Source organism: Danio aesculapii, chromosome 5 (assembly GCF_903798145.1).
Source record: "Danio aesculapii chromosome 5, fDanAes4.1, whole genome shotgun sequence".
Lineage (NCBI taxonomy): Eukaryota > Metazoa > Chordata > Actinopteri > Cypriniformes > Danionidae > Danio > Danio aesculapii.
Window position 1 is genome coordinate 32,770,032 of NC_079439.1, and position 15,573 is coordinate 32,785,604.

Sequence of the window (15,573 nt, forward strand, 5' to 3'; positions counted from 1 at the left end):
ATTTAGGTTACATGTTTGCCAGCTTCAGTATGGGAAGCAAGTGACTTTAACCTTGTGTGGTTAACTTTCAACCACACTGTGGAAACAAAACATCTGTACTTAATGTAGATAAAGGGCCTAACTGAACTAACTGCTGTCGCTTTGATTGTGGGTTATTAAAATATAGAATTCTCACGTGTTCGTTGGCAAACTGTGGATCCTCGGCCCATCTTTGCTCCTAAAGGACTAGACCTTTTTTGTATGCTGCTTTTGTACCAAATCATAATTACAATCACCTGTTGACATCACCTGTTTCAAATCACTGCATTATTTAACCAGTTTACCTGATTAATAGCCCTTAGTTGGTCCTGTCCCAATTTTTGTGTAACGTGTTGCAAGTCTAAATGACGGTAAATGATGTATATATACAAATGAAATGAAGTCGACCAGACAAAATATGAAATATTTTGTGTTCACATTGTCTGCAATGAAATACAAGTCAAAGTAAATTTAGAAATCACTTCTTTCTTTTTTTATTTGCCTTTTCCATACTAACCCAACTTTTTCTCATTTGGGGTTGTAATTCAGTCTCATCTGTTATAAAAAGAAATCAATTTAAATACTAAAGTATCATGCACCATTAAACATATCAATTTAGCGTCTAAATTAAAAAAAACATACTTGTGCACACAGATTTAACCGTTTATTCTTAAAGCATTTTTCTGTAAAAATTTACGTGTGTCCCAAATCGCATACATATGCACTATTGTACGCCATTTTGTAGTATAAATAGTTTAAGTTGTGCATTCACACTGAAAACTCTAAAAATAAGTACACTTTAACTACCAGGATGATGCACTTAAAAAAATAAATGTGGAATGTTGGACACTTCACGCATTCAATGGCCAGTGCTTTGCTCACGTAGTGGCAAGGGCGGAGCTATCGGGTGCGCATGTTGAATTACATTATTTTTATTACAAAATTCTCTTACGAGAATCATAATACCCCCTCCCGATGGTAATTGCGGTTATACTCATGGCAGGTATTTTGGTAATTTATTTCACTAATATAACAACCGTCAAACATCATCAGGGAAATGGTTTGAATGTGCGCTTTGTAAAATAACCATTTGTGTTCCATTTGGGACAACACTACATACATTTATTATGGTGTTGAGGGTGTAAGTGCATAAGTGTATAGTGTAACTTTTGGGACGCAGCTTTTATCTCATCGCCCCATGCTGCTAACATTTTATTTGATATGTTTTACAAAAAGTTTTACAAGAAATCCTGAAAAAATAGTGAATAGTGAAAAAATGTGCTTTATAGTTAAATGGTGACAATTCATTGTACTTCAGCATTGATCACAATATTTTAATGAACAAAAGCTGTGTGTTTAACTGATACAAAAGGATAGCTGGAGTGCTGTCTGCTGTATTTTTGTTAGGTGCAGAACACTGTTATGTTCTTGTAAAAACATGACGCTTCCATAGTAAGTGAGATGGTTCCAGATAATACCTGACTGGAATCCCTGTCTTGATTTTTTGCTTGATAGCACGCAGGCTAATTTATGCAGCCAGCAGTAGGATATGACCAATCTGACACACGTGAAGCGCAAGGCAAAGAAGCAAAATAAAGAATAAAGATGTTTTTTCAATGCAACAACAGTGACAAAATTGTTGATTAGAAAAGGGGTTTTCAATTTTTTAGATGCCACAGATCGCCATAGATTTGGGGCGACTTGGTGGCTCAGTGGTTACCACTGTCACCTAACAACAAGAAGATCGCTGGTTCGAGACCCGGCTGGGCCAGTTGGCATTCTGTGTGGAGTTTGCATGTTCTCCCTGTGTTTGCGTGGGTCTTCTCCCGGTGCTCCGGTTTCCCCCACAGTCCACATGCAGTATTGGTGAATCCAATTAACATAAATTGGCTGTAGTGCGTGAGTGTGTCTGTGAATGTTAGTGTGTGGGTGTTTCTTATAAAAACTGTGTAACACATATGCCGGAATAGTTGGCGGTTCATTCTTCTGTGTCAACTTGTGATAAATAAGGGACTAAGTCGAAGGAAAATGAATGAATGAAAGCTGTGTTAGTAATTTTTTCCTACTCATTTTTTAACTGTATGGTTTTTTTATTTTATTTATGTATACATTTATTTATTTTAATTATTCACTTTAATCTAGTTTGCATTTTTTGAATGAACATCATTTTTAAAAATCTAATTTTGATCATTAATTTATTTTAATAATTGTAATCAACATTTTGAATAAATCATTTGAACTATTATTTTAATGCCTTGTTTATAAATGTTTATTTATCTTTTTAAAAAAATGATCAATTATTTAATATTTTTTTTGTACAGGTTACGAGACTGAAACAGAAACCAAGAAAATAGTAAAAGTAAAAGTAAAGAAGAGAAAAGAAAAGAAAGTTAGCTATTTCTGAGAAACCGTTCTGTTATAACAGGATGTGAACAACAACAGGCAGGAAATAACAGGTGTGGAGATACCAATCTGCATATTGTATATAAGACAGCGCTGAAAAGAGTCATGAGAAAATATAATTTCTCATGAGAAAAATGTTTACAGACCTCAGGACATTTGCCTTGTACCTGTCCTACTGTGGGAATGAAGTTGGTCATCACAACAAAAGACGAGTCTCCCTTAAAAACAAAACAGAAATGATTTAAAGAACATGACCAGTGGTGTAAAGTAACTGTAACTGTACTGTAATCGAATAGTATTTCTCAGAAGTTGTAATTTACTAGGTAGTTTTAAAAATGTACTTTTACTTTCCCTTGAGTACATTTTTAGTGCAGTATCTGTACTTTTACTCCACTACTTTCCTTCAAACTGCAGTCACTACTTTATTGTTTTTTGTCTATGGGGATTAGAAAAATCAGTCCTGTGATTCCTGTCCAATCAGATCGCACATAGAAGATAAATGGCATAATAATGAACAACCTCAAGACATGGGTGATTTATAATTGCAGCAAACTGTTTGTAAGCATTAAAAGCGTCCAAGAAGATGCCCAAATTGTCACAAGCAATGACCCAGAGACTGTGTTTAGATGCATGTCACTGATAAGAAGATGACGGATGTTTACTGTATGATGATCAAAATGGCCTTAAACACCCAGCAGGCACAAGATGTCAACATAACATCGGATTGATGTTGTACCCCAACAACGAGGGGATGTTGCATTTTGCTTGGAAATGAAAATTGGGTTGACGTCAGAACTCAACGTCAGGCTGACATCAATGTCCAACGTTCCAACCTTAAATCAACCAAATATCAATGTCTAATGATGTTACAGCTTGACGTTGTGTGGACGTTACCACTATGACATCTGACGTCGTTATTAGACATCAAAGTAATGTTGTCCTTAGATGCTGGCTAGACATTGAATTTTGGTCACCTGACATCACAACCTAAATCTAACCTAATATTAACATCTTAAGACGTTGTGTGCCTGCTGGCCAATAACTAAATGCACTACAGAATGTAGTTTACACACATCCACAAATTACATGTAAATATATCAGCTTTTCACAGCGTAATACTCACTACTTATGAGTACTTTTAAAAGGTCTACTTTTTACTCATACTTTAAGTAATATTTACAAAAAGATACTTTTACTCTACCTACACTACATTTTTAGGCAAGTAATGGTCCTTTTATTCAAGTAGGATTTTTCAGTACAACTTTTCCAGATTTTTCCACCACTGAACATGGCCATAGGCTCGATCAATGGCTGAGCTTAAAGCAGCATGTACTGTAGTGCTCTTCTATGTTACAATACTGTCCTTGTCTAAGAAAAAATGGCATCTCCTGAAGCAATGGCTCATCTGTAACACATTGAATGTCCTAAACCTAAATCTGATTAAAAAAAAGACCCTTTATATATTAGATTCTGTATTAAAAGGTAGATTTACAGCCTTGCCTATATGTGAGATATATTGCAGGAAAGTTTGTCTGGGGCTGAATGTAATATTTAACCTCAGTCTGTCAGTTCAGATCTTATCTCTGGCCTCTCATCTTTCAACTTTCTGCTCTGCTAGAACATGAATGCACTACAGCCTAAATGGTGCACATCTAGAATATACAGTATGTAGAATAGGATACTATTAAGTGTTTTATGAATGAAGGACGTATTTTTTTGCACACTAAGGCTGCATTTGTGACATTCGACCAAACAAAATAATATATTTTGATTATTACATAATCAAATATTGTTACATAACCAAATATTTTGATTTAGCATAAACAAACTTGAGGGTTAATTTTGACTGAAGGTTTTAAAAAAGATGTTAATATGTCATTTGGTTTATATTTAATAGGTGCACTGTAAAATATTATATGTTAATTAACAGTTTCCGTATTTTGTGATTCACAAGTGTTTCAGTTTATTTATGGTTGTGAATTGCATTACGGGACCTTGATCTCTGTTCTATCAACTTTTGATGTTGAAAATTCAACTCTACCATTTAACAAAGTGAGTTTTACTGACATTTTAGTAGTTTGAAATAATATATAAGAAACAGTATTTAGTGAAATAAGTCTGTAAAATAACAGAAAATGTCCTGGCAGTTTATTACAAGGTGTTTGTACCATATTATACAACACCAACCCGGACATTATATCACTTTAAACTATTAAAAATGTTAATAAAAGTCATTTTTTCAATCTTTTCAAGGTTAAATGTCATTTGAGGAAAGATAAAGGTCCCATAATGCAACTCAAAGGCATAAATAAATGAGGTAAAAAAAACATGAATTACAAAATATGGAAAACTGCAACTTTATGAGTATTTATTACAGTGTAGTATAAAGTTCTTTATGCTGTCATGTTAAAGTGTCATGTTTTCAGACATGTTTATCATAATTTTTAACACAATAGCAATGGTTAAGTTCTGAGAACATGGATCATAATGTGTTTTTTCAGTTGGGGTATATAAGGGATGCGTCATGATTAACATTTCAGTGTTTGCCTTTATGAGCATGATACTATTTGTCTATATCAAGAAGCTCTTGGAGCCACTCCTTTGATTGCTGAGCGATGACATGTTTACTTTTCTGTCAACAGTCTGTCTGTGTCTTATTGTACTCGGTGCTTTCTGTGAAGTATGTTGACAGTCTCAAATGTTACAAGCTGTTGATAAAAAGTATATTCTGAGAGGAATTGTCAATTGCTTATTCAAAGAATTAAAAAAACTTTATAATCAATGATATCATATTCCTATTGATAGTCATATTGTTAGTGTATTTCCAATATCAGGTTACAATATGGATGTTTGACTTGGATTTAAGTGATTACGTCCACAGATGGTGTGAGAATGACCTGAAGCAGTGTGACTGCAGATGATTACATAACAAGAGTACGTTTATCTATAATTGGGCCCAATCCACAGCTGTAATGACTGCAGTATCAATATTAGCATGTTTAAACTCAGGACGCATAACCTAGAATTTACTATATGGGTAATTAAATCTGCATTCAGAGACATGTTTCTTCTGTATTAATAAAACTGAGGAAATAATAGAAAATTTAAATCACTTAGATTTAAAAAAATAAAAAAAAGTTTTGCACTTAAGCGTTTCTCAATCAGAGCCTTAGCACCTTGCGACCCTCAGTCTGAAAAACCTTGAATTAGAATGCAGACCTCTATGCACAGTAAATAAAACTGGACTACACTTCTTGTAAATAAAGAAAAATTATATTAATTAAAAAAAAAACTTCTGAGAGTCGTAAAGAAGAAGAAAAAATAAAAGACATATAAAGGATTAGTTCACTTACAGAATTAAGTATCCTTATAACTTACTCATCTTTTGTCATCCATGATATTCATTTCTTTTTTATGTAGTCGAACGTAAAAAGTTTAACGTAAAGGATTTATTTTACGCGGCGGCGCGGTGGCACAGTGGGTAGCACTGTCGTCTCACAGCAAGAAGGTGACTGGTTCGAACCTCGGCTAGGTCAGTTGGCATTTCTGTGTGGCATGTTCTCCCCCACAAGTCTAAAGACATGCGCTATAGGTGAATTGGGTAAGCTAAATTGTCCGTAGTGTATATGTATGAATGAAAGTGTATGGGTGTTTCCCAGTGATGGGTTGCAGTTGGAAAGGCATCCATTGCATAAAACATATGTTGGATAAGTTGGAGGTTCATTCCGCTATGGCGACCCCTGATTAATAAAGGGACTAAGCCAAAAAGAAAATGAACAAATGAAATGAATGAATGGGTTTATTTTACAACATGGAAACATGTTTCTAGCAACACAATCTCACATCAATTTGTAACTTTTTGATTTAGTGGGTAATTTGTATGAATTCGTACAATTTAGTATGATTTGCTTAGCCCCCAATGAAGGTTGGGTTTAGGGGTGGGGTTGGGTGCCACGCCTCCTTTTTACAATCCTGCATTTTTGTACAACTGAACTTGTATAAATTTGTACAAATTAGTCACTAAACTGACAAAAGGTAAAATAGTTATATTTCAATGCCGCTTCAAAGGGCTTTACAAAATCCCAGCCGAGGTATAAGGGTCTAATATAGCAAAACAATTGATCATTTTCATAATTAAAAAAGTACTTATAAAAAAATAATAAATAGTGTTATACAGCTTGCATAAGGTGTGCTTTTGTGGTAAAAAAAAAATCTACAGTAAATTTATGTACAATTTTTCACACAGATTCGCTAAGACCCTTATTCCTCGACTAGATCATTTTGAAGCTGCGCTGAAACTCCATATTGGAGAAATCCAACATTTTTTTCTCAAAAAACTTTTTTTTTGACAGAATAAAAAAGAAATTAAAGTTTTGATCGAAAAGGAGACGTATAAATTATCAGGTAATTTTCATTCTAGAAGTAAACTCATCCTTTCAGACACAACCCACCTGTTCAGGAAACACATAATCGGCTACATCCCATATCCGCTCCTGTCCACTGATATTAGTGAAGGACACTCCCTTCATCTTGGTAAAGACTGAGCCGATGGCATTGTCCACCGTCTGGTAGCCTTTCTCATACATGAACACCCACCTGACAAATGCAAAAAATTTCATTCATGTAAATCACTCAGCCACTATTATCATGCTCCAGTACAATTTGAGGTACTGTAAAAAATGCTGGGTTCCACACAATTCATCCCAAGACAAATTAAGTTAACTTAACACACTTAAGTGGATAGAACATAAAGCAATTATGTTTTCCCAAATCTCAATAATTGTGTAGTTTCAACTTATTTTAAATAAGTAATTAAAAAAATATGCATATATATTTTTTAGCGTATATTGGGTTTTAAAATTGTAATTATAGATTTTTTCTATTTAGTAGGCTGGGTTCCAGACTGCATTTAATATTATCTCATTACCATATTACCTAATATTTTAACTTTAAATACTATTTGTTACGTAATTGCTTAAGATTTCATAACAGCCAGAAAAGAAGTACTTTTTTTAAACAAAATTCATATAAAAAAGGTTGCGAATAGTTAATGTTAACTGACTTTTTGATGCTGATGCAGGGGTAAATTGTCCACTAACATGTTTTGACAACATATATACAAAATTATATTCATTTCATCTTAATCTTATCATAATTATATGAATTTTTTTTTTTTACATTCTTTATTTCTATTACTAACTGCACACACTTTGTCAATATTGAGCTTCTGTCAACAGCAGATGATACTGCTATGTAACAATGCATGTTTTCCCTTTCTGAATTTACTTCGGTTTCACCCAATAACAGTACAAACATATTTAGACAGAGATCTTTTTCAGAGATATGTTTTAAGCAAATTCTGTATCCTCGTGATGTGGACTATTAAACAGCAGTTGAAAAACATTTACTGTAAACATCATAAGACTTTGTTTTATAGTTTGCATTTCAGAATGTGTACACGTTCACAGATAGTTGAACATCTTGCGTCACATAAAAGTAGGATGAAGCAATAAGGTTTTGGCCTCATGCCCTCTAGCAAGACATGACAAACGTTACTCTTCAGCCTTATCATCTGGCCAATCTAAAGATGGTACTGTACTTTATACACCTCCAGACAGACCAAATGGAAAAGTAATCTGCAGTGTTTTTCATTCCACTAACTTGTCTGCAAGCCCAAACAACTTCCCACATGACAAACAATACTATTATCCACTTGCTGTTGAAAGATGACTTGCAGATTTATACTGTTTAATCTTTTTTTAGCTTTGAATACCTAAACAAATATCTGTTTCTGTCTGCTGTACTAGACTAAAACTTTAATTTAATCAATAAGGCTAGTCTGCTTTAAACTACACCGCGGCATGCCAGCAGACAACCCACGATCATTCGCCAGTTAGAAATGTAGTTAATGGTTGGCGTGCAGGAATTACACTTATTACTAAGCCATACTTACATGCTATTTCAGAGCGAATTTTCAAAGTAGCATGGTTAACAGTATAGGGAGCGTGTCACAGGTTGTCATTGTTCAAAAATGAATCAATATGAATATAAAAGCAACCTCAGCTCAGTAAAGCAGGCTAGGGAGAATAGCACTATTAACTTCTGTTTTGTTGTTAAACTAAATAAAAATCGACATTATCGATGCTGTAAAAGGACCTTATGAAACTGAAAATAGTCACATCAATCGTTCGCCAAAAGATTTCAGTGGCTAAACAACACTTCTGTGCACATAACCCATTCGTAAAACAACTAAATCTACATCAGCTTTGTGTGACTAAAATAGTTTTAAAACATACCATTACCTGTCTAAAAGAAATACTTCAGCCATAGTGTGATCCTTCCTCCAGTGTGCAAAACTAACTCCAATATTGATTCAGGATTTTTAAGTTTTGATTCAGCGTTTGATTTTACCATGACTGTGATTGTCTCGTGTGCACATGAATGCGCAGGCGTGCACGCACAAATGGCAGATCTGCGTGAACAGAGATGCACCGTTGTACAAATCTACATTTGCTGACAGACAGTTTGGGCTACTTATCAGGATTATCGGAAATGTCGACCCAACAATATTTAATTGAATGAACATTTTTTTGTTTTATGCCTTACCCAAAATATAAAAACTCATAAACATATCTTTAGATCATTTACTTTAATCCTTACTATTGGAATGGAAGGAGAATTTCAACCAGCACAACAAAAATATTTCTGAAGACAATCACCTAATACACCTTTAAATTCTCAGATTACATCTGTCTGAGGTAACTAACTGTCTCTAACTGTTAGTTTTGACTGCACCTTTGACAACTAACAGAAATGGTGAGAATGAGATACCTGTTAGGTTGTAATAACTCTCCCTAAACCCTTTACCTGATCTTTGTGAATGAAATGCCTACTTTAATTCATCCAATCAGCTCACAGTAGAAAAAAACAGCCGCGCCCACTGTTTTCCCATTTAACAGTCTGTTTATCTAGGAAGTGTGTCAAAATACGAAGAAAAAAACAAACAAACAAAAAACAGTTGCATCTTCTGGTTCATCCGGACTTCAACAATTCTTTAATTGACTTGATACTTGATGCATGCAAAAACAAATAAAGGAAAATATAGGACCAAATGTTCGCTAAAGTGGATGAGAAAAAAATTGCTATCTGAAGTGGACTCTGTCCAATGTTAAAGTACACCCTGCATAATTTGTGTGGTACGTTTGAAAATTTTGAAAGATAAACTTTTAAAATTTTCAGGAAGATTCCCTTTGGCAGCAGATAATTTTGTTTATTTTTAGTCAACCAAATCATAGGTAACAGCTACATCATCATCTCCAACGAGATGATGTTTGCCTCAAACTACTGCTTTGGGCATTTCATACTCAGGAAACCAAGATGTAACGCCAGAGTTTGTGCAAAAGTGAAAAGTGAAAAGAAAAAAAAAAGCTCAAACAGACTCGCTCTCATGCACACATCCCCTCACATACACACACAGTCCCATACACACACCCTCACACTCATATACAAACACACACATACTCATACACACATCCTCACACTCTCACACTCATATACACATACACTCTTACACACAGACCACCACAAACAAATCCTCACATACACAGACATGCATCTTCACACTCACACACTCTCACAAACAAATCCTCACATTCAGACTCTCACACCCAGACCAACAAACAAATCCTCACACCTACACACACATCCTCTCACTTACACACTCATAAATGCATTCTCACATTTATACACACCCTCACAAACAAATCCTCACACTCACATAATCATACACAAACACACATTCATTCAACACTCAAGCTCTTATAATCTTCACAGCCTGTTTCACACACATCACATCCTCTCACACACGTTGTATAGCAAACAACCACCACAAGCTTGTCTTTTTTCTGTGATTTTATTTAAACTGTTTTTTGGAGCATGATATAGTCCTTGGGCAACACGGTGGGTCAGTGGTTAGCACTGTCACCTCACAGCCAGAAGGTCACTGGTTTGAGTCCCGGCTGGACCAGTTAGCATATACCTGCGCTATAGGTAAATTAAATAAACTAATTGGCCGTAGTGTATGTGTGTGAATGAGAGTGTATGGATGTTTCCCTGTTCTGGATTGCGGCTGGAAGGGCATCCACTGTGTAAAACATATACTGGATAAGTTGGTGGTTCATTCCGCTGTGGCGACTCTTAATAAATAAAAGAACTTAGTCAAGAAAAAAATGAACGATATAGTTCGTTTTTATTACTAAGGATTTTTTTTTGCATTCAGCAGGTACCTTTTAAAGATGAAGCTAGAGAAGAGATCGAAAGTGGGGAAGACCACATCAAGAAAGACCACATTAAGATCGGCAGGCAGTCAATAAGATTTTGATCTTATTGAATAGGACTATGAATGAATTGAGATAAAACTTTAGTGTCAAATATACCTGACAAAAATTACTGGCAGTGTCACAAACTTACAAAAGTATTTACTAATAGTTCCCACTTTAATTGTGTATGGACCCTATAGGCCCTTTTCACATATTTAAGTGGTTAGCACTGTCGCCTCACAGCAAGAATTTCACTAATTCAAGTCCCAGTTGAACCAGTTGGCATTTCTATGTGGAGTTTGCATGTTTTCCCTGTTTTCACGTGGGTTTCCTCTGGGTGCTCCGTTTTACTCCACAGTCCAAACACATGCACTATAGGTGAATTGGATGAGCTAAAATGTGTGTGTAAAGTGTATGACTGTGAATATGAGAGTGTATGGATGTTTCCTAGTTCTGGGTTGCGGCTGGAAGAGCATCTACTGTGTAAAACATATGTTGGATAAGTTGGAGGTTCATTCCACTGTGGCGACTCTTAATAAATAAAAGCACTAAGTCAAAGAAAAATTAATGATATAGTTCATTTTTATTACTAAGGATTTTTTGCATTCAGCAGGTACCTTTTAAAGATGAAGCCAGAGAAGAGATCGAAAGTGGGGAAGACCACATCAAGAAAGACCACATTAACATCAGCAATCAGTCCAAATGTTCTTTCACTAATTTTACTAAGATTTTGATCTTATTGAATAGGATTATGAATGAAATGAGATAAAACTTCAGTGTCAAATATACCTGACACAAATTACTGGCAGTGTCACAAACTTATAAAAGTATTTACTAATAGTACCCACTTTAATTGTGTATGGACCCTATAGGCCCTTTTCACATTTTCAAGTGGTTAGCACTGTCGCCTCACAGCAAGAAGGTCACTAATTCAAGTCCTAGTTGAACCAGTTGGCATTTCTGTGTGGAGTTTGCATGTTTGCCCTGCTTTCATGTGGGTTTTCATCTGGGTGCTCAGTTTTACTCCACAGTCCAAACACATGCACTATAGGTGAATTGGATGAGCAAAAACGTGTGTGTAAAGTGTATAAGTGTGAATGTGAGAGTGTATGGGTGTTTCGCAGTATTAGGTTGCAGCTGGAAGGGCATCCGCTTTGTATAACATATGCTGGATAAGTTGGCACTTAATTTTGCTGTGGCGACCTTTGATAAATAAGGAACTAAGCGAAGGAAATGAAGGAAAATTTTTTTAAAATTATGATAACGCCACCCAGAAGAGAGAACAATGTTAAATTTAGACCCTTTTTAGAAGACGTAATGACACATTTCAGTGGTGATCAGCGTCTTAAATGCTTTAAAGGTTTTAATATTTAGATTGTTCAAAAAAATGCATGTACATTTATAAAGCTATACATGTTTTCTATTGAAAGCTATACATTTATAAAAGCTATATTTATTAGCACTTAAGACTAATTTTTCAAAATTAATGATTTGAAATGTACATAACGTTCCACAATATTTATGTACAGTTCCTTATTGAATATTAAAAGCTCAAGAAAATACAGAAAATCTACTTTAAAATTACAACAAAAAAAGCATTTTTGAATTACGTGAACTTTCTGTAATTGATCATGTCCGTTATGTTACTTTTTTCCAGCAACCCAGCTGCCCAAATATTACAGTTTTTGTTTTGCACAATTTTGTTTTACAGTCTACGACAGTTGACTGCATCCCTCCACCCCCTCAATCACATAACACTTTTCTCACCCTGAGTAGGAGGTGTGAACCAGTTGAAGAGGTGAATTGGTGACAGGGTGTATACTTCGGGGAAATGACATAAATTTCTGAGAATAGTTGCCTCCATTAGGCACCCCACCAAACACACATAACATTCTATCTAATAATAGGTAGCTTTGAACTTTTATAGAACTATTATAATATTATAACTAATATTACTAAAAATGCATATTTGTTTTTGTTTGTTTGTTGTGCATTACATAAAACTAAGATGGTTTAAGACACTCTGCTCTGTGTTGTGTCTAGTAATGCTCAGCTGTAAGCCATAGCTCTGTGGTGCTTCAACCTATATGCACTAATTTATGCTAACAAAATACATCTATTTAGTTTACTATATTGTCAACACTTTTCTACTCTAGTTAAGGCATTGTGCACAGTAATTACTGATTTACCCCTATTCAACATGGATTTATCACAACCCCAAATCAGAAAAGTTTGTGACAGTATAGAAAACACAAATAAAAAATAAAGTAGTGATTTCAACATTTATTTTGACTTGTATTTCATTGCAGACAATACAAAAAACATTATTTAATGAGTTCCTCATGATTTTTTGTTTTGTTTTTGTTTTAAAATAAACACATATTCCAATTTTGGCTCTTGCAACACATTTCAAAAAAGCATTTACCTCTGTATTGTTTTCATTCCTTTTCACAACACTTAAAATACGCTTAGGGACTTAAGACACCAAGTGATGAAGTGTATTACAGAAAGCATTACCAAGGGCACTGACACAACCCCATATCATGACAGACCCTGGCTAATGGACTTGTTACTGGTTACAGAATGCATTATCCTTTTCTTCTTTGGTCCAGAGCACACGTCCATTTCACCCCAAAAAATACCTTAAATACTGATTCACCTTACCGCTGTACATGTTTCCACTGTATTCCCAGATGTCTCTGGGCCCAGAGAAGTCGACAGTGCTTCTAGACACTATTAACATAGGGTTTCCTTTTGGCACAGTACATTTTTAACAGCCATTTGTGGATGTAACTAAGTATGGTGGTGCCTGACAGGTTTGCCAAAGTAGTCCTGAGCCCATGTGGTGATATTGCTTATAGATGAATTGATCCAGTGCCACCTGAGGGATCAGAGATCACGGCAGTTCAGCTTAGGCTTGCACTCATGTCCTTTACGCACTGAAATTCCTCAAGGTTCCTTGAATCTTTTAATGGTGTTATGCACTGTCGAAAGTGAGATATCCAAATGTCTTCCTATCTTTCTTTGAGGAACATTATTGTTGAACATTTCAAGAATTTTCTCTTGTATTTGTTGGCAAACTGGCAATCTTCTGCCCATCTTTGCTCCTAAAGGACTAGACCTTCCTTGGATGCTGCTTTTGTACCAAATCACAATTACAGTCACCTGTTGATCTCAAATCACATCATTCAATTCACATCATTATATAAGCAATTTACCTGACTACTAGCCCTAAATTGCTCCTGTTCCAACCTTTTCTTTAAATGCGTTGCAAGAACCAAAATTGGAATACGTGTTTATTTTGAAAATATAAAAATATAAATCACGAGGCACACATTAAATAATGTTTGTTGTATTGTCCGCAATAAAATAAAGATAAATTAGAAATCAAAAGATAATTTAGAAATCACTACTTTCTTTTTTTATTTGCGCTTTCCATACTATCCCAACTTTTTCTGATTTGGGGTTGTATTTTAGATGAGAACCATATGGCAAATGACAGCCACGTGTCTTTACAAGTACTCAGTGGATTTCACAATACAGGTTTAAAGTTCCTAGGAAATGCTTCACATTTGTCTGTACTTGACTACTGTAAAGGTTAACATCTCTCCAAGTCAGTTTTTTGTCCCCTCTCATAAATAACCACAGCGTGCGTTTTACCGTTCAGACGAATGTTTACTTTTCTAAACATGTCCATATAATGAGTGTATCTTTTACACACAGATGCCATTTATATAATACATGCTGAGGACCAGCTGTTAGCTCTATGAATGAACATGTTATCAATTATACACACCATTAAAACTAGTTTGGACGCAATGAAAAATAAACCGAGCTCCAAAAATAAATCTCAGTTAATAGTAATTTCCTGCAGAAACACAAGTGTGAGACCTGAAAGAACAGTGGGATGCTGATGTAGTGTTAGATTACACAAAGCATTACCCCAAAACCTCATGACATCACTTACTGTAGCTCAGTTCAATATGAAGTGGTCCAGTATGTTTACATGCAGTACATTTTTCTGCTCTTGTTTAAACATGCTCTGTTCAGTTTCTCATGCGCACTTTTTTTCTGCTGTTCTTTTTCTTAAATATGAAAGAGATCTCTTACCCAATGATGTACGCTAAAACTCCCAGCTGGATGATTCGGCACACTATTGCAACCCTTCTGTTCTTGACCAGAACCTGCCGAGGAGTCTCATATTCAAAGAACAAGTTTGAAAAAGTGTTCTTTATTGCGGATTTCATTCTTGTCATTGAAAGGGAAGTGTCCACAGATGCGATATATCCTTCACAGTGTTCTTGAGACGTCCTGGACAGCGCTCTTAAGATGTGTTTGGTGAGCTGATCTCAAGACTTCCTTCCTCCCCTCAGCTTTATCTGTCTCTTTCTCTTTCTTTCACTCTTTCTCTTCCAAACCAAACACTTCTGAAAGTAAACCGCCCACTTTGCATTGTTCTTCATCCCTCTGTCCTCTTGTGGCTGTAAAGCAAATTCATGTTCAGGCGAATAAACTTCTTAAGGGCGGAGTAACTAACTCAGAGTCCAACTGCAAATAAAGGCTTAATGTCCACCGCTCATCTGTGACATCCCTGAAACATCCTTCTCTCTCTCTTTCTCTCTATCCCTCTCTCTCCCTCTCCCTCCCTAATTACTTTTCCTGCATTCTTTGGTCGCTGCCTTCCTGAATGACTACTAGAGATAAAACCCCGCACAGTCTGTGTTTTTCTGCGCACTCAAATACAGTATGATACAGTATGCCAGGATGATTCTTGAGTGCAGTATGTACCTCTGTTCTGATTGCTTTATTACAATTGCGAAGCAGCATCAGACAT

The 15,573-nt window shown here is 35.4% G+C and overlaps 1 protein-coding gene across 3 annotated transcripts in view; it reads right to left on the reverse strand.

Annotated features, from left to right (window-relative positions):
• The window catches only part of p2rx1 (purinergic receptor P2X, ligand-gated ion channel, 1), a 29,001-nt gene extending 13,683 nt beyond the window's left edge, over nt 1-15,318 (reverse strand). For all 3 annotated transcript variants that reach the window (XM_056457952.1, XM_056457951.1, XM_056457949.1), the window contains exons 1-3: nt 14,850-15,318; nt 6,873-7,017; nt 2,568-2,639 (exon numbers count right to left, since the gene is read on the reverse strand). In XM_056457952.1, coding sequence (XP_056313927.1) covers nt 2,568-2,639; nt 6,873-7,017; nt 14,850-14,995 — 363 coding nt within the window. In that variant the 5' untranslated portion in view covers nt 14,996-15,318. The remainder of the gene's footprint in view (nt 1-2,567; nt 2,640-6,872; nt 7,018-14,849) is intronic.
• Nucleotides 15,319-15,573: the final 255 nt, after the last annotated feature.